Source organism: Sylvia atricapilla, chromosome 11 (genome assembly GCF_009819655.1).
Source record: "Sylvia atricapilla isolate bSylAtr1 chromosome 11, bSylAtr1.pri, whole genome shotgun sequence".
Lineage (NCBI taxonomy): Eukaryota > Metazoa > Chordata > Aves > Passeriformes > Sylviidae > Sylvia > Sylvia atricapilla.
Genome location: NC_089150.1, coordinates 5,135,373 through 5,153,115, shown reverse-complemented (window position 1 = coordinate 5,153,115; position 17,743 = coordinate 5,135,373). Strand labels below are relative to the sequence as shown.

At 40.6% G+C, this 17,743-nt stretch overlaps 1 protein-coding gene and 1 long non-coding RNA gene across 2 annotated transcripts in view; one reads left to right on the top strand and one right to left on the bottom strand.

Annotated features, from left to right (window-relative positions):
* Positions 1-17,743, top strand: part of LOC136366265 (uncharacterized) — a 302,489-nt gene that overhangs the window by 226,097 nt on the left and 58,649 nt on the right. The gene's annotated exons all lie outside the window — the stretch shown is intronic.
* TMF1 (TATA element modulatory factor 1) lies at positions 1,121-17,206 on the bottom strand. Its single transcript, XM_066327205.1, has 17 exons — positions 17,014-17,206; positions 13,839-15,079; positions 12,902-13,005; positions 11,923-12,049; positions 10,921-11,026; positions 10,141-10,283; positions 9,304-9,470; positions 8,996-9,152; positions 8,468-8,560; positions 7,693-7,849; positions 6,278-6,470; positions 5,972-6,041; positions 5,796-5,888; positions 4,725-4,835; positions 4,040-4,186; positions 3,605-3,730; positions 1,121-2,788 (listed from the first exon to the last, which is right to left on the bottom strand). Exons 1-17 carry the CDS (start codon positions 17,153-17,155, stop codon positions 2,645-2,647), a joined length of 3,321 nt encoding a protein of 1,106 aa, XP_066183302.1. The 5' UTR covers positions 17,156-17,206; the 3' UTR covers positions 1,121-2,644.

The window sequence follows — 17,743 nt, the reverse complement described above, 5'->3', positions numbered from 1 at the left end:
GTACCAGAGTAATCTATTCCTCATCCAAACCCACCTACAATTCACAGAGGCCTTTCCACTACACTGAGTGCCCTCTAAATAACATTTCTTCATACTTGCAGAGGCAAGTGAAAATGAGAGCTAAATGAGTTGCTTTCGGAAGGAATGTTCTAAAATAATAAATTCAGACAAAAGTGAATATTAGAATTTTAACCTAATCCCTCTCATTTTGCACGTTACTCTTCCAGGCAATCTCAGTAAGAGCAATGAATTGTGTTCAAGCAGACAATGTTTCTTCAAATCAAGCCCACAATTGTATCAAAGATGATCAAACCAGGATATTTTAAGATCTATGTTACCTTCCAAGAGCCACTTCGTTTTCTAAGGCTTTGATGATTAAGACACAGAAGGCCATCTGATTCTTAGGTGATAGTAAAGGTTGCACTACAAGGGAATATAGAATCCAAAAATAGTCAATACAAATATTTACATCTACTTTAGTAAAATTTAAAAACCTAATACCTTTTGCATTTTTTACATCTACAACAGTTAATGCTGATTGCATGTTAAAATTTCCCTTTTACCTAAGCTCTTCCTGAAAACCAAGACTGCCCAAGACATACCCAGAACTGCCTGTCAGCCCCTCAGGAGCATCTGCTCACATTACACAGGAAATGTTACCTTCAAAAGCACTGGCAGCAAGAGATCCCAATAAAAGTTCAAAGGATAATTTATTTTTCCTTGCTGCTGCTGCATTTGCCTGCCAAGATTGTAAAAAAACAGGTGAAAACCAGGAAGTTATTGATTTGCTGTAGTAGAAAAAAGCTGAACAGAATTTCTAATCTTTGACCATCACAAAAAGCTGTTTTCTTAAGAAAAGGCTGAACTTGTACATAATAATTCTAAATCAGTAAAATTCCACCAAGTATTTTAATATGGACTGATTTTTGCTTAGCTTTGATTGGTCTGGGGTTTTTCAGAAACTCAGAACAACTAACCATGCTTTAATATGAAGGTAAAGTGTTAATTTTTGAGGTTTTTAGAAGAAAAATTGCACCATCATGGATTCCAAAACTGAAATGAAGACAAGAGGGTAATTCCCTCCCACCTCCCAATGGAAAAAAAAAAAAAAAAAAAAAGAGAAGAGAAAAAAGTATTTTTATTAAAGCAGTTAGAAGTTTCTATGACAGATGAGGAGTTATAACAAATTTAAGTGTTCTGGCTCTATGGCTTTAATGAAATCCTCACAGAACAACTGCCTGAACTTCAAATCAGACTAGAATTTTCCATGAACATTCCCTTGCTCCTGTAACATCAGTGACTAACTGTTCTCCCAGTGAGGAATAAATCTTTAACACCCATAGTAAAATCGTACTACTAAGAGGCATTTCTGCAGAAGCAGCTCCTCATCCTTCACATCCTTTGTCTGTCAGGTCACTGAATGCCCAAGCAGTAAAAGAGTTCCCAAATTACATCGTGCACTAGTCTGGGAAAAAAACCCTCTCCCAACAGAGGCACTGGTGTGATAAGCAAAGAATTTCAACTGCCCAGTATTTCACACGAGTAGGTTCTGAGATGCAGCAAAATATTTGCTCTCTGGAATGCAGAGTGGAAGACTAAACATCTTCTCAGCATTCCCAAGGGTCCCATTCAAACATTTCCTCTGACATTACCAAAAATGCAGCTCAGCTCCAAGTCACGTGAGTGCTGTTTGACCAATACCTTGCTTAAGGGATGGCATGAGAAATAACTCTGCAGCCACTGGAGACTCACTGGAAAACTATTATTAAGCCACAGTTCAATTTTACAAGAAGTCTAACCCTTGATACTTATATAAAAGGAATCATGAGATCTGAAGCAATTTATTTTTAAAAAATTCAGTTTCCTGCATTCTTATGAACTGTTCTAGCTACTGTTAAAAATCAGCTACTAGATCTAGAACAGATATTTAATAGCTCAGATTTCTGGTGTTAGAAGTTTAACACATTTATCATTACAAGCAGAGCTGCAGTCTCCAGACTGCTCATGAGAACACAAGCAATATACAAGATGAAGCTGTAATTTGAAGTCTCATACTCTGCTTTAGAGGACTTAGTGCAAAGCAGTCAGACTAATCAGATTTGTCTAAGAATAATCACCCTGACACATTCAGATGTTGTCATCACAAATCTAAGATTTTTCCTGTCACAAAAATATCCACCAATTATGCTTCAGACAGCAAGTCCTGCTACTTAGTTATTAAAAATTACCTGATGAGATTTTAGAAAAACTCATATAAACACTTGAGAAAGACTTCCAATGTCATTTTCATACGTTTACAAAGATTATGAATTAAGGGCTGCTTTAGTACTACTCATGCCTTCCAGTTCTATCTCACAAGGTAACAATCATAATTTCTGCTCTTTATGTAAAATGACCCACCATTTAGCAAAAACTTAAATAAAGAGATGACTGAAGAAAAAAAATTTAAATATTGCACAAATAATTTAACTGCAGACAGAACAGGACACTTAAAGCATTGATTCTTCTGTCAACATATGAACTCTATTATATAGTCACATTTTCTATAATACAGGAGTTTTTACAAGACATTTAAATGCAGCATTTACATGAACAGTTATTTTTACAGTCCGTCACCATATAATGTTAAGAGTCCCATGAGGAATTAATTTTGTCTTTGTTTCAAAAGTTCATCTATCTGAGTCTTGTACATGTTTTTCACATCTTCCAGATCCAGCCGGAGCTCCTCAGCCTCCTCTGCCTTCTCCCCATACATCTGGAGAATGGTGTTGTACCTCTGATCCAGATCCTGCAAGGACACACTGTGTTACCTCACTGGTGTTCAGCTGCTGCTGGGACAGGGTTTTACACCACCAGGGGAAATAAGGGCAGCATTACTTTGTCAAAGTGTTAACTACAGTGAAACACACAGTAAACCCATCAAAAATATTTTATACTTTGAACACAGCTCGATTTATATTCTAGATGTTAAAGGAAGACATTTCAAAGATCCTAAAAAGAGTTACTGCTGGCTTCAGAGGACATACCGAAGCACTTTGATGTTCAGTTGCTATAAGCATTAAAATCAGTTAGAAAACTGCACTGGCTTACTACAGGTATGACCAGTTTGTGAAATGTTTCACAAGAAAATTGAACAGTCTGTACCCAAAAATTATTCCAAAACTTTCTCAAATATTTCATTTTCAATTCAATCGGATTCAATTATTTGCCCTATTCCCTGTATATCTACTGGACGCACATCCAGCTTCAGCATCAACCTCATCAACTTGTGCTATTTATCAAAAACACTTCCTCTACTAAAAAATCCAGTTCCTGACAAGTGTCTAAAGGATAGAAACAAAAATGGTTTCTCCCTGATTCAGTACACAGTCTTATGCACAGCACATGTGTCCAATAACTGTGTTTGGAAGTGACTGCCTAACCAGGGAGTGGGCATTTTTAGAGTCTACTATACAAAAGAAAAATAAATTAAAAAAAACCCCCAGGTTCTTCAGTCACTTATGCTTAGAGACAGATCTGAATGTATTTCTAAACTGATACGACTATTCCTAAAGAAATGGAATTATTACACTTTATGATGGATTTACACCATTAATGCACTTACCTTTAACTGTGTGCGTAATTTGGGTATTTCCTTCACTTTTTCTTCAAGTTCATCATTTTGATTTGTTAATTTAACCAGCTCTTCTGCCATTATTGATCGAGTTTTCTCCAGGTTTCCAATTTCCAGCTAAGGTAAACACACATAACAAGTAGGAGAAAGAATTTATTGTATTTATAAAATACTGTATCAAAATACACAGTAATTAGGCATATTAGGCTTATTCTTAAGCAGACTGTGAAACAGCACATTTCAAATCCACTGTTTCTCCTCAAAACTCAGTGTCTTGAAGTTTTTTACTTTTCAGACAGAGGTTTTCTGGATAAGTCCTTGCCAAAACAAAAAAAGAACCAACAAATCTTTCTTGTGCTCATTCCTACACAGCTGTGCTGGTTCACAGCATTCTCCTAACACTGACCAAGCTTTCTGAAAAGATACCTGTAGATGTGAAATCTCTCCTTCTCTTAGTTTCAGCTGTGACTGAAGGTTTTCAATTATACTTGAACCTGATCCCATCCTTATTGCATCATAGAGATTGCTACCACTGGTAGCTATTGGTCCAAATGTGTGATCATGAGGATCATCCTACAAAAAGAAGGTTAGAGAAGCTGAAAATTAGACAAAAATATGCCCAGTTTGGAATCTTCCCTCTCCTAAATATGACACCAGATAAGGCTAAAAATTATACTGTGCTAGGCAAGCATTTCAATGTTTAAACTTGTTTTCAACACAAAGGCTTGAGGTGAACAGGTACAATTTGGGATAGCTCCCTACTGGCAAGTTCTCCTGACACTTACACAAGTGCCATTTAATGCTGACAGCATGAACTGGGCTGACAGGGAAGGAGCAGCAGTGGGAGACAGCAGAGTACAGCAGTCAGGGATGCTGCTTAGGGAGCAGGGGTGTGCCCTAAACCAGGAATGCAAGTAAAAATAAATCAATTATATGTTTCACAATCAAAGACATCTTGCAAGCAGATTTTAGATGCTTCTGCACAGGATGTTACCTCATCTAAGGCCAGTAGAAAATGACTCTTCAAGAGTCTATGTTACTGACAGCTCTTGAGGAGGAAAGTAAGTGGTCTGTCAAGAAGAAAAAAGCCATTCTAGGTGAACCATCCTACCTGTGAGAGGAAAGAGGTCTGAAGACCTGCCATGTCCACCCCACTGATGGAACTGGAGCGGGACATTGAGGGTGTACTTGATACAGTTTCAACCGTAAATGACTTTCGGTCCTGAAAAACAAAGACATCCAAGAACACCAGTTAGAAAAAGAAAAAATGTGCACAACATGCTAAAAGAGATTCTATAAATAGCCTCCCTTTTTCCACTAACAGTTATAGAACACTATGTGACAGATTTTCTATTGCCCCATACCTAAAACATATGAAAGTTCCAACAACAAAGAATTACTGTGCTGTAACACAGCCTTTCTTCAAGATCTCAGACTTTTCAGGAAATTCAGACAGAAGCTGCAAATCACACTGAAAAAAGGTTCTCTTTCAAGTAGCCAAGATAGACTCAGAGGCAGTTTTGTATGTCCAAATGTATCACAGAAAGAATATCTCACACCCAGAACATCTCTTCTTAGAATGAATGTCAAGGCCTTTTTCTTCTTTTTAAATAAAGTGTATGAATTAAACTCCAGGATTTTTCACATGCTCATTATTTACTGATACCTCTTCAAAACAGACTGGCCCCTTTTTTCAGGCAGCATCTACAAGCATGCTAACCTCTGAAGGGGAAAGCATTTAGATTTTAGGACAGGAAACAGTAAGAAACATACAACAGAAGTAGTTTTACTTGAATACTAGCTGCTAATTAGTGGTAATTGATTTAATGACTATTGAGGATTGCTCTGTGACTTGTGACTTTAGCTGGAAAGCATGGGGAACATTGCACACAGTCATGTGAAACAAAACAGGAATCCAGTGGAAGCAATGCTGGTAGACTAAGCAAAGAAAACAAGCAGCTTCAAAGGAGAAAGGATCCAAGAGTGCTCAAAAAACACAGGATTAAAACATCAATCCATATTCTACCTCCTCTCAGGTTAAATAGACTATTAGTCCAAACTTATTTCAGTGAGTCTAACACATCTATTTCACTGGAAAGATATTGTTAGGTACTAAAAGTTTCAGATATCTACTAAAATAAAGACAGTATCAGTAAGACTTAGAAATGTTAGGTTTTGGCACCTTCTCCTTTGCTGCTTCTTGCACAAGAATAGCCTTCTTCCTCTCCTGTTCAACCTTCATCTTCTCCATTTCTAACTGAGTAGCCAGCAGTGCCTGCGAAGATAAATACAAGCTGTAAATCTCCTGCTAGCTCAGATTTCAACCAGAAAACAGATTAAAGCTGAACTAGGCAATACCTTTTCTTTCTTTGCATCTTCCAAGGTTTTTGCATACTCATCTTTGAGCCCTTCTAGCTCAACCTCATACCTACACGGAGGAAGGGAAGAGGTAAAGTCAATAAATAAGTATTCTCTGTAGATTCAGACGCTTTTAAAACAAACACAGCTGCAAGGCTACAAATTGTCATGAATGTAACACTTTTCAATCTTTACCATGAAACAAAGTATCCACAACAACATCTTTGTAACATTCTTGGACAGTCATATCAACACTCCATTTGACTGCAGTTAGGAAGAAATGCTCTTAACCAAAAATGAACTCACCTGCTGTTTTCATTTTCCATTTTCTTCAATTTGTTTCTCTCCACTTCCAGCTGAGCTTGAAGACGGGTATTTTCTTGCCTTAAGAGACTATTTTGAGATTCAGAAGAAGACATCTGAATTTTATTAGCAAGAAGTTCTTCTGTAGCAGCTCGTTCTCGCTCAGCAGCTGCTGCTAGAAGAGTCTGAGACTCACCTAATAGCAAGAAAAACACATGGAATTTAACCTTTTTTGTTCAAACATCTAGAATATGAGCCATTTACTTATACATCAAAATTAAATTTGCGAAATTTTTTTATATGCAGCTAATCTTCCTTAAAAAATACACCTTGTTCTTTTGTAAAGGAAACTAAATATTTTCCACACACAGACAGAGGATCAAAGCAATGCAGAATGAAGAGATTTCAAACTCTTTCAGAATGCAATATACAACTACAGATTGCCTCCAGAAAGGAAATAATTTCTTTGGGTCCACCTTTGGGCTTTTAATGCATTTTTCATTTAAAACAATATGCTACTACTCCACCAAACAATACATGTGTCATCACCTATGCAGTAAGGTAAGTGATTCTAAACTTTACAGTCTGGAATCTCAGCATCAGGCTCCATACTGGAATACTTTCAGTGTCTCAATGCCCTCAGATGTACACCTTAACCCCTCTCTACTAAAACATCCCCCACAACCCCAGCAGGCGCTTCCAAATAGGGAAAGAGTTTCAGTTCACCTTTAGACATTGTAAGAAGTTTAACTAGAAAGTTCTGTGCCCTCCTCATTGTAATTGGCTCAGGGCCAAGAGAGAAGCATCTACTGGACCTTGTCACAGTTCTTCAAAACCCGTATCTCTCTCTATTGGCTGCAAGCCAGGTTATCCCTCCTAGAACACTCTTTTGTATTTCGGAAGGAGCACTAAGGAACTAAAAAAGCTTTTTGGAGTGTTTTAGTAGGGTGTCAGAAGGTTTTCTCAGGCACCTGAAAACAGCTTATCATTTGTTTTCTGTAATGTTTGTTATGTTACTATTCTTCTTTATTAAACCTTTGGCTTTACAAAACACCTCTGAAGAGTAGTCCTGCTCAATTAATTTCAGCCGCTTCTCTACAAAGGCTGGACCCTCAGAGATTGATACATTAGCAGGTAGCTTATAAGACTCTATCACCCCTCCACCTAACAATCTAATAATAATAATCTAATAATAATAAAATAAGGTGTGTTTTACAGAGAACCTGTGGATGATCTGTCCAAGAACCTTGGCATAACCCCCCTACACAATTTCCTTACAGGAAAACATTGGGTGCTCATCTCTCCTGATCCACCATCTACACTTTGGGCAAGTGTTGAGCCCTTTACATTTCCTTTCATGATGCATCTCACACCTTCCCCCAGAGCCTCACAGCTCAGTACAGGCTGACCCATCTTACCCAGCCTATCAGAAAGGTTCTTCTCCAGTTTCTCCCAGGCAGAGGTCTGTGCCCCCAGCGTGGCCTGCAGGTTCTCTATCTGCCGCAGAAGGGGCCGTGTAGCAGAGGTGACACTCTGGCTCAGCTCTTGGTTCCTGCTCTCTGCTTCTTGGAGTCTCTGAAATCACAGGGGAAATATCATTAAAAGCAAAAGACAGATAGAAAGATTCATACAGAATTCATCTAAATAAATAGCAGCTGCTTTACATTCTAAAATTATTGCTTTACGATGTAACATTCATGTGGTTCAAACTCACCATAAAGTGTGAAATTCCAAGAGAAGTTATGTATTTTTAGATACATAATAGAGCAAAGGGCCAGAAATGCCAGAGCCCTAGACATAATTTGAAACATTTTGGCAACAATCTATATTCTGGCCCTTAAGAACAATAAAAATATTCTTAAGAAGCAGAAAAAGTAATTCAAAAGTGTATTCAACCGCAATTTTAGACAACTGTCACAAAATTAATGTCTGTATTTTGGCTCATATTTAAAAAGGACAGCATTCTATTTAAGAGGCATCATAAAATATTATGACATTTTTTCCACTATGTGATTTAATAAAAACATTTCCATTAATATTTTTATTGCTCCTCTGTAAAGGACAACCACTGCAGGTAACCAGGAAAATAAAGCCTCTCTTTCAGGCTGTTCACGTCATGGTAGCATTTTATTTTTGAGTTTTTAGAAGTCCTCCTTGCAGGGGCAAGTTGGAATCATGTGTTTGTTTTAGTACCTGTTGTAGTTCACCAATTTCCTGCCGTAAATAATCTTCTTTTCTTGCTGCCTGCTGCTCTGCACGTTGCAGTGCCAGCCTCAGGTCTGCCACCTAAATAAACAAGAAACTGTTACTAAACTATTGCCAAAATCATCACCTACTCCTTGGCACAGCCCCACACCATTTTCAAACAGTGTTAGACAGGATATGTTTGTTTACAAGGCTTCATTTTTGCATGCACACATATAGCCACATTGATTTATTTATCACTAAAAATCCTAAGAGGTAAGAGTACTACAAACTTAATATAGAGCCTCTCAAAGTAATTTCATTTAGACAAGTAAAATTAGGAGTAATTTTAAATAAAATTAGTATTAGCACAAGCACCCCTTAACAAGGAACAAGTTCCATGGAGAAGAAATCCCCTGGGTGTTTGCTGAGTACACAAAAGCGAGTTGCACCCAGTTCATTACACCAGGTGTACACAGCACCTCAGTGCAGGCACTTGTTGAATTACAGAGTTTATTGACTCCATTTCAGACCCACCTGAATTGCCAAAGCTTCCTGCTGCTGCCGAGCCTCCTCCTGGGCCTTTTCAAGTGCTAAGCCAAGCTCTTCCTTTGCCTTCATTTCCCGACTCAGGGCAGCTTCCTGAGCCTCACTGTCCTTGGTGGCATTAGCTTTATGAAGATCTGCAAGTTCCCTGGGGACAAAAAAACAACCAAACAAATAAACAAACCCCAGTATATTTCAATGCCAACAGCAACTTGGCCAATAACTTGGTTACATTTAAATATTTCACAAGCACTGCACAAGGAAGAGCCACAATCTGAAGATGAGACTGTTTTGCTTACTTGTATGCACTGTCGAGTGCTGCCTGCACACTCCTGTTCCTTTCTTCCAGTTCCTCCACTTCTGCCTGAAGTTTAGCAAGGTCCTTTTCTTGCCTCTCCACAACACTGTTCAGCTGTTTAATGCTGTCTCGATGCTGCTTCTCAAGGTCTTCCTTGCCATCAAGCACCTGCCAGTGCAAACGAGAAACATGAAACAAAGCCCAGGACTTGGGACTGACAACGCTGTCTGAGGACAGTGACAACAGTGGCAGTCAATTTGGGATAAAGTGACTGAACATACCTAACACTTGGCAAAATGAGAAAGGTTTTGCTTCCCTGCCTTCCCCAGAGGGGGGAGCTGCTCTTCACCAGTTTCAGAGAATTCCACATCCCGAGTCTGAAATTTGTAAGGTCTTGACTCAATCACTAACTGCCCAAATTTTCGTGGTACAGGTTTTCCAGCTCACATGGTAACAGCAGTGCAAGCACAAACAAGCAGCTGAGATCCCTCACTGGAGTTTTACAAGGAAAACACACATAAATCACAACTCAGAGCTCCAATAATGTGAAATGGTGAGACCCTGGCACAGGGTGCCCAGAGAAGCTGTGGCTGCCCTTAGATCCCTGGAAGTGTCCAAGGCCAGGTCAGACAGGGCTCTGAGCAGCCTGGGATAGTGGAAGGTGTCCCTGCCCAAGGCTGGAGGGGAACTGGATGGGCTTTAAGGTCCCTTCCAAACCATTCTGGGATGCTATGAAAGAGAGAAGTCTCCAGAAAACATAAAAAAGTCAATTTATCAAGAGCCCACCCAAAAGGCAATGCTGCAGCTAATATAAAAAGATTTTTTTTAAAAATCTCACCTGTTTTAAATGCTGCAACTCCTCTTCCAATTCCTTAATCTTTTTGCTCTGTTTTGTGTTAGTATTTTCTCTCTCTTTCTCTTTGGCTCTTAATTTCTTAATGATGTTGGAATTGTGCAGCTGCTGTTTGGAAAGCTTTTCTCCTGTGAACAAATTAAACATGAAGCTAGTGCATGTTGGTGATATTCCATTGAAACTCTCTATTCAAGCCAGCCTTGCTCTTTAGTGCCATGAAAACAATACACCAGTAAATGTGGAAATACTTATTCTTAGATATTTTCATGCAATTTCTTAACTTTAAGTCTTTATTATCCTGAGACACCCTTGCTACACTGAGCTACAGTGAGATAGGATAGGTTAGGATGTAAAAAGCTTTGAAATTAAAGCAAGTGAGCTCATCATGTCAGGAAGAAAATACAATTATGTTCTCATTTATTAGCTATATTTTACTTTCAAAATTAAATAGTATTAAAGGAGACACTGTAGAAATGCCATGAACAATGCCCTCATTAGATTTCTTCTGAATGGAACACGGAATGTTGCTCTGCACACGCTGGTTTTACATCTCAGCACCTTTTAATGCAACTTGCAGGAAGCACCTCTCCAGCCATCTGTACCTGCCTGATCCCTCCTGTTGCTCTTTGCTACTCACTAAATGTTTCAAACCTTCAGAAACATTCAACATGCTTCAAATTTAGCACTTTTCCCCCACACACAGAAAGCTTGTATGCAAGGCCACTATTCTACTATATTTTTACTACAAAAAAAATTAATTCTCACCTTCCTCCATTAATCCTTTGATTTGCTCTTCCTTTTCTTTCAATAATTCAGCAGTTTCATTGGTATTTAGTCTAGTAGCCAATTCCTCTTTAACAGTCTTTACTTCCTAAGCAATAGGATAAAATACTTAGGACTGTTTATTAAAATACATGTAGGGAAAAACACAGAGTGAGTTACACAGATCACCTTTTTCTTCTGCCCTTCCTCTCAAAAGGCTTTGCTTGGAAAACAATTTAGGTTGGAAGGGAACTCTGGAGATTATCTGATCAAAACAGATTGCTCAGAGCTTTATTGCATCAACTTTTAAAAGCCTCCAAGGATTGAAACTCTGTAAATCCTCTGTACAATTTGTTCCAACTTCTCCATCCATTTATTTTCTTGAAACTTTTGCAAGAGAGAAAACCCAACCTGTCCTATTCACACGTGGATACTGAATAATTTTTCTAGTTCAACTCACTGCTGTGTCAACACAGTGACAAACAGCAGAAAAACATTTGTCTTCCAGTTGATTTGAGTTTCCTTTGTGCATTAAGCTAGAGAAATGAAATGCTGTGACACCAGGTCAAGAACATTTAAACCCCATAAACTTTGCTGCTGTAGATATCTCTGCTTGTTCCAAATCAATCTGTCACCAGCCCTTAATTTTCCTACCAGTTAATCCTCTAAAGAAGCCATTCCTATTCTTCACTCCTTCCTCCCATCCCCAGGCCATTCCCCCTCACCAAGGAAAATACATATTTGGTACAAGGTGAATGGGAGCATACATTAAATCTCTTTTTTTCCCCACACCAGACCCAGCTTAAATGAGTTCCCCAAGCTGGTTCACAGCATGGATGCAAGAACACAGATGTGAACACCAAGCAGCCTGGATGGCTGGAAACAGCTCATGCTGGTTGTTAACAGCCTCATGCTTTTCCCTGGGTTAATGTTTATTGTTTTTCCTCAAAAATTCAATTGTGACATAAACTAATAAATATGAATTTCATTAAAAAACCAAATTACCTTTTTAGCTGCATCTCTCTCTTTGCAGGCTAGTTGGAGCTTCTTCTCAGCATCTGCAATTCGCTGAGCAAACTCCTCTTTAAGAGATGAAAGGCTGCTGCTCTCTTCTTTCATTCTGAACATTTCACTGCATTGAAAATGAACATTTCAGAACAGTTGCACAGTTATGTGACACTCCAAACAGTTTGCAACAAGTTGTCTTAAAAGTTTTTTAAAAAGTATTTTAGTTGTATTACACATGATAAGCAAATGTCAAAAAACCTCATATCTGTATTGGAAGTCCTAATCAAAGATCTTAATTCAGTAGTTTACCCATGAAAACAACTAATTATTTGATTTATCTTAAAATGGTTTGCCCCTTGATAAAGTCCTTTTTAATTAACCATAATCTGTATTGAGTAAATTATTTATTTTTTAAGTCAAGAACAATCTAGTCAGTAAACAACAGCACCATATATCTGTAAATTTTATAACTCAATATTTGATCAATGAACTGGTAAATACAACTTTCCATTTTCTGCCCTTTTTAACTTTAACCAAATTAAATATAATTTCAGGCTTTTCCCTACAACCAGCCCTTCTTCCATACCTTCACTGCCTACATTTTAGTCAACAAATTACTCAGTAAATCAGGTTCATCCCTCTGTATCAGGAAAGTCAATCTCTCCTAATAGCTGAATCCAGTCTTATAATAAAGATCTTCATTAGGTAACCAAGACTTACTCTCCACATTTGTCAGTCCTACTGCTTGCTCACCGAAAAATCCTTCCCCAGTCCCCTCCCAAAAGAGATTTGGGCTCTAATAAATAACACGTATTTAAAAAAAAAAATCCCATCACAGCACATGCAATCAATATTTCCACCTTTCCCAAACAGTGCACACCCCCTGTAACCTTTGTTCCAGTCATAAAGCTCTACTGTCTAAGATTTTATTACAGCAAAGTCACAGCTCCAGCACTGAGTGTATTTTCATACTTACTCTTTGAGGTTATCATAAGCTTCTTCCAAGCGAGCCCTTTCTTTACTAGTACTCAATAACTGTACTTCCCTCTTCTCCAGCTTTTCAGTTAAGGAATCAATCATCTGGACAAGGTTTAATAGATAAAGATCAGATGAACTGGACAATTAAAACACAAGAAGGGCAGGTTTTCCCTTTCCCCCACCCCATTCCCTCACAAGATTATTTAAAATTGAACTGGTCAGTGTCTCCAGGAGTTTGAGGCAGAAGTCAGTGAGGATTACCATGTTTCTGCCACACATCTGTTTTCTACAGGTGTACAAATCCTCCTAAATCAGCATATGTGGCTCGTTCCTCAACAAAATCATCAACAGTGATAGCTAATTATGCATGAAGTTTTTAACTAGAGCTGACAGTCTATAAAACTATGGCTCACATTAAGCAATAAGATTCCCAATGTTCTTTACATAATAATTTCTATGGGAAGGTCTCTTCTGTGAAACATTAACAGAAAGCAGAACAGCCTCAGATGAGGGAAGAAAACTTTCACTTCAGAACAAAAGCTCCTAGCTCACATCCTCAAAATAATTTCTCAATACCAGATTCTGGAAAGCTGAATATAGATAAACAACAACCACATAAGAAAGTATACAAATACAAACACCAAAGAATTAAAATAACATATTCGACCCATTAGGCCTTCTGTTTGCCACCCCTACTCACAATTCACAACAATGACAACCAGGTGGATCAGGTGAAACCCACAACTATCTGATCAGAATTTCACCAGTATTGTTCCACTGCAGGATATTAAGGACAGTCTTCTAAAGGGTCAGATAGTTCAGCATCAATTAATTCATTCAAATAAGCTGATGTAAGAGATATAGGACAATGTAAGAAAATGTCAGGAGTTTCATTTGTAATTAGAAGGTGTATTTGCAATACATGTTTTAATTACCTTTTTAAGCTCTTGCTTTTCAGTGTCCTCTTCTACCAATTGTTCCCCAGCATCCTGCTGGGGCTCGGCCTCCTCCTTCACAACCTGCTCTTCAACAGTTTGCACAGCAGAAACCAAAACAACATCTGGCTGCTCAGAATTAACAGGGGTTGCACTTCTCCCACTCTCTTCCATCTCAGCCTCCTCAGCATGCAGCACAGGAGCATCATTCAAGTTTTCAGATTTATTTTTCAGGGCGTCAACCGTTTCTGCCTTTGGCACGGAAGGACTGACGGCGACAGACGCCGAGGCAGAAGCCCTGCCTGATAACTCATCATCCGAATTTATTTCACTGACACTCCTGCTGTCCAAGGACTGCACACTGAACGAATCAATTCTTTCAAAGGCATCCGAGGAGCTGCAGCTCTCTGTCATCTTCTGGAAGTCATCTAAGCGATTGTAATCCGCGCAGGCAGACGTGGAGAGGAGCTGGAACGACGTCTGCATCAGGTGAAGGCTGGATTTGGAATCTGCAGCTTCCTGTCTGGAACTTACTGAGCTCTCACTTATCACACTTTCGTGGTCCAGAACTTCGATATCACTCGTTGTGGAAGTGCCTGAGGAGAAGGTGCTGATGGGAGGTGACGGGGTATTGCTTTGTCTGTCCTCAGTCTTTCTCTCCTTCCCTTCCAAACCCAGGTCTTTTGTGCCTGCTCCGAGGGGCTGAGAAGTGCCCTCGGGTGCACCTGCTGCTCCATCCCCTCCTACACTGGATTTTTCAGTAGGAGAATCTTCAGGTTCCTCAAAATTTAGAGCAGACACTTTTTTGTCAGTAACTTCACTTGTGCTTGCCTCATGCTGGGCATCAGACTTAAGCACAGCATTGTCTTCTGATTTCTCCTCGGGAATATCAATGCTTTTCAAGTCCAGGGCAGCTACAGAGGAATCCTTCACTTCTGCCTCTGTTGTCACTGCCCCTTCCAGCTGACTGGAGTGCTGAGACTCCTTTAAAGTGCTTTTCACCTCCTCTTTGGGTCGCTGTGATTTGGCTGGAGGTTTGGACACCACGGGATTTTTCTGTATGCTCTGAACGTCTGTGGGGGAGAGAAAGGCACTGAAGAAGTTTTCAGACTCATCCACTACCGTCCTCCTCACTGGCTTTGTGATGGCTGTGGGTGACACTGGCTGATTCTGGGGTTCTGTGTTTGAGCTCAAGCCCCAGGAAGATGTGTCCCATCCTCCACTTATGAGAGAGTTCGTTCCTAAAAAAAAGAAAAAAAAAAAGGAAAAAAGGAGATAGGTAAAAAAACCCCTACTTTGATGGCTACATGCAAAAGCAAATGCAGCAAATGTGGCCAAAGGAGTTTAGGCAAAACAACCTGAAGAGCTGTAGTTAGGAGAATTAAAAAAGGAGGAAAAAATTACAAGGTCTTACAAGTTATCTGCAAGCAGCACATAAAATCTTCACACACCATTACAGAAAACAGAGGGGAAAAGGGAAAAGTTTTCAGTATTTGCAGAATTCACAGTGTCAGAAGGGTTCTTGCCCTTCGGTTTCTGAGAAACTTCATTTTTCCTCAGACACCAAGCATCAGCATGGAGCTAACAATAAAAATCAGCAGCAGCCCAGCTGAGAATTTTCCTTTTCTGTGGAGAAACACTGGATTGTCCAATTCTGAAGCTGCTCTAAAACAACATCAACAATTCCAATTATTGTACTTCTCGCAGGTTTTCCAGGACTTGTCAACAGCAAGTACAAGAATTTCAGCATCAAATTTCAGCAGCAGCTGAAGTAAGAAAGGGAAATCAAAAAACAATATCCAAATTTGTACCTACAAATATAATCTGTACCTACAAACATAACTATTTCAGGCTACTTAAAAACAAACTCACTCCATACAGCAACATCCATTAAAAATGCTGAGTTACAATATTTGAAGCTGCCTTCCACTTTCAGAACAGTTGATAGCCATTGGCCTCAAATCCCAAATTCAGATAATTACTGTCTTCCTTACCCAAAATACTACAAACGTGTGATTTAGTACTACAAATATCTGACTTATTGCCACCTTGTCCATGATTCAACAGCTTCAGAAAAAGCTCTGAATTAACTGCAACATTCAGAACATATTTTGGCATCTTTTAAAAACAAGTATGTTTTCCCTGAAAAGCAGATGCAGGCTAATTTTTGCTGGTCTTCTTATGAATTATAGAACTACTATAAATACTAAGATACAAATGAAATTTAAAAAATGACTGGACAAGTCTAAACCTTTGAGAAATTAAGCATGACAGAGTTTTCTGTAAGCAATTTCCACATTTTAAGATGACACCAGACTACTCTCATGACTGCCAAGCCCTAAAGGGACAAAGACATTCCAAACTGACCTTTGCTGAGCAACCAACCTGGAAATAACCTCCTCCTCCTCAAAATACACATAGTTCTTCTAGATATAGTTGTAACAATGACACTGATCCCAGATGACTTAGTTTCCCATCCTATTTCTTTTATCATTCTTCTCTTTAAGATATTGTTTTAGGGGCTGATTGCTCTTTCCTTTCCAAACAGCAGCTTCGGGCTGGCCATTCCCTCAGGTTCCCCATTAGCACACGTACAGGGGAGACACTTCCTGATGGCCATCACAGCTTTTCCCCGAACACATTCCTTCCAGCAAATGTTGGAGGATTATGAACTGGAAGCCACGAAAAGTGGAAACTTCATTTGTTTCACATGGACCAGACACTCAGTTTCTACTCTGCCCTTCGTGTTGCACGGAGCGAAGCCATGCAAGCCTCTGAAAAGAGCACGATTCCCCCTTTTTTATTATTGAGAAGTTTTTACCAATACTGAGCAAACTTTTACGAGCTTTTTGCCCATCAGCAAAAAGAACATAAATAAATACCGCCTGGAGAAGCAGGGATATGAAGCTCAGTGCTCTCCATGCGATAAAAGCAGGACACAGGTGACACCAGCCAGGCTCTGAGCTGAGCCTGCCCCGGCTGTCACCCCGCCCGGGGGGCAAGGGAAGGGGCACAACGTGGATTACACAAACCTAAACTCCGAATTATACAAACTGGAGGGGCTGTGAATTATATAAACCAGAGGGGCATTGGGCGGGGGGCCGGTTAAACCTGCCCACGGTAAAGGAGGAGGATGCGGGCGAGGGGAAGGGCCCCTGGGGCCGCCCGCCCTTACCGTCACCGTAGTCGGGGATGACGGCGTCGGGCCAGGGGCTCTCCTCGGCCTGGATGTCCAGTACCCGGTCGATGGACTTCTGCGCCTGCGACAGCGCCTGTTTAGCGAAGCTGGACAGCTGCGAGGCGTTGAACCAGCTCATCCTCGGCGGCTCGGCAGCGCCCGTTCCCCGCAGGAGCCGCCGCTGCCGGCGGGGCCGGGCCGGGCGCGGCGCTGAGGGAGCTGAGGGAGCTGAGGGAACGAGCGGCCCCGCGCAGGCGCCGCCGGATCCACGTCGCAGCCGGGCCCGGCGCAGCCGCGGCCAGCCCGCCACGTCCGGGGGCGGCACCGGGGAGCGGGCACCGCGCCCGCCCTCACGGCGGGGCGGGGAATGCCTCAGCTCCGGGGCTGGGAAGGGCTTTACAGACCGCCCGCCCTCACGGCGAAGAGGGGGGATGCCTCAGCTCCGGGGCTGGGAAGGGCTTTAAGGACCGCCCGGGTCCAGCCCCTGCCAGGGGTACGGCCACCTTCCACTCCGAGGTCTGACCTGGCCGGGAACACTTCCAGGGGTGGGGCAGCCACAGCTTCTCTGGACAACCTGTGCCAGTCCCTCAGAGAAAAGAATTTTTTCGGAGTATCTAGCCTAAATTTCCCCTCTTCCAGTTTGTACCTATTACTCCTTGTCCTATCCCCCTATTTCCCCTCCTTTGATTTGTACCCATTACTCCTTGTCTTAGCCACCTATTTCCCT

Excerpts from the sequence above, each read along its gene's own strand:
- TMF1 (XM_066327205.1), bottom strand. The coding sequence starts at position 17,155 with ATGAGCTGGTTCAACGCCTCGCAGCTGTCCAGCTTCGCTAAACAGGCG. Across the intron at positions 10,284-10,920 it reads CAAAGGATTAATGGAGGAAG|GAGAAAAGCTTTCCAAACAG; the intron begins GTGAGAATTAAT and ends ATTTGTTCACAG. Across the intron at positions 9,471-10,140 it reads AGTTGCAGCATTTAAAACAG|GTGCTTGATGGCAAGGAAGA; the intron begins GTGAGATTTTTA and ends TTGCACTGGCAG.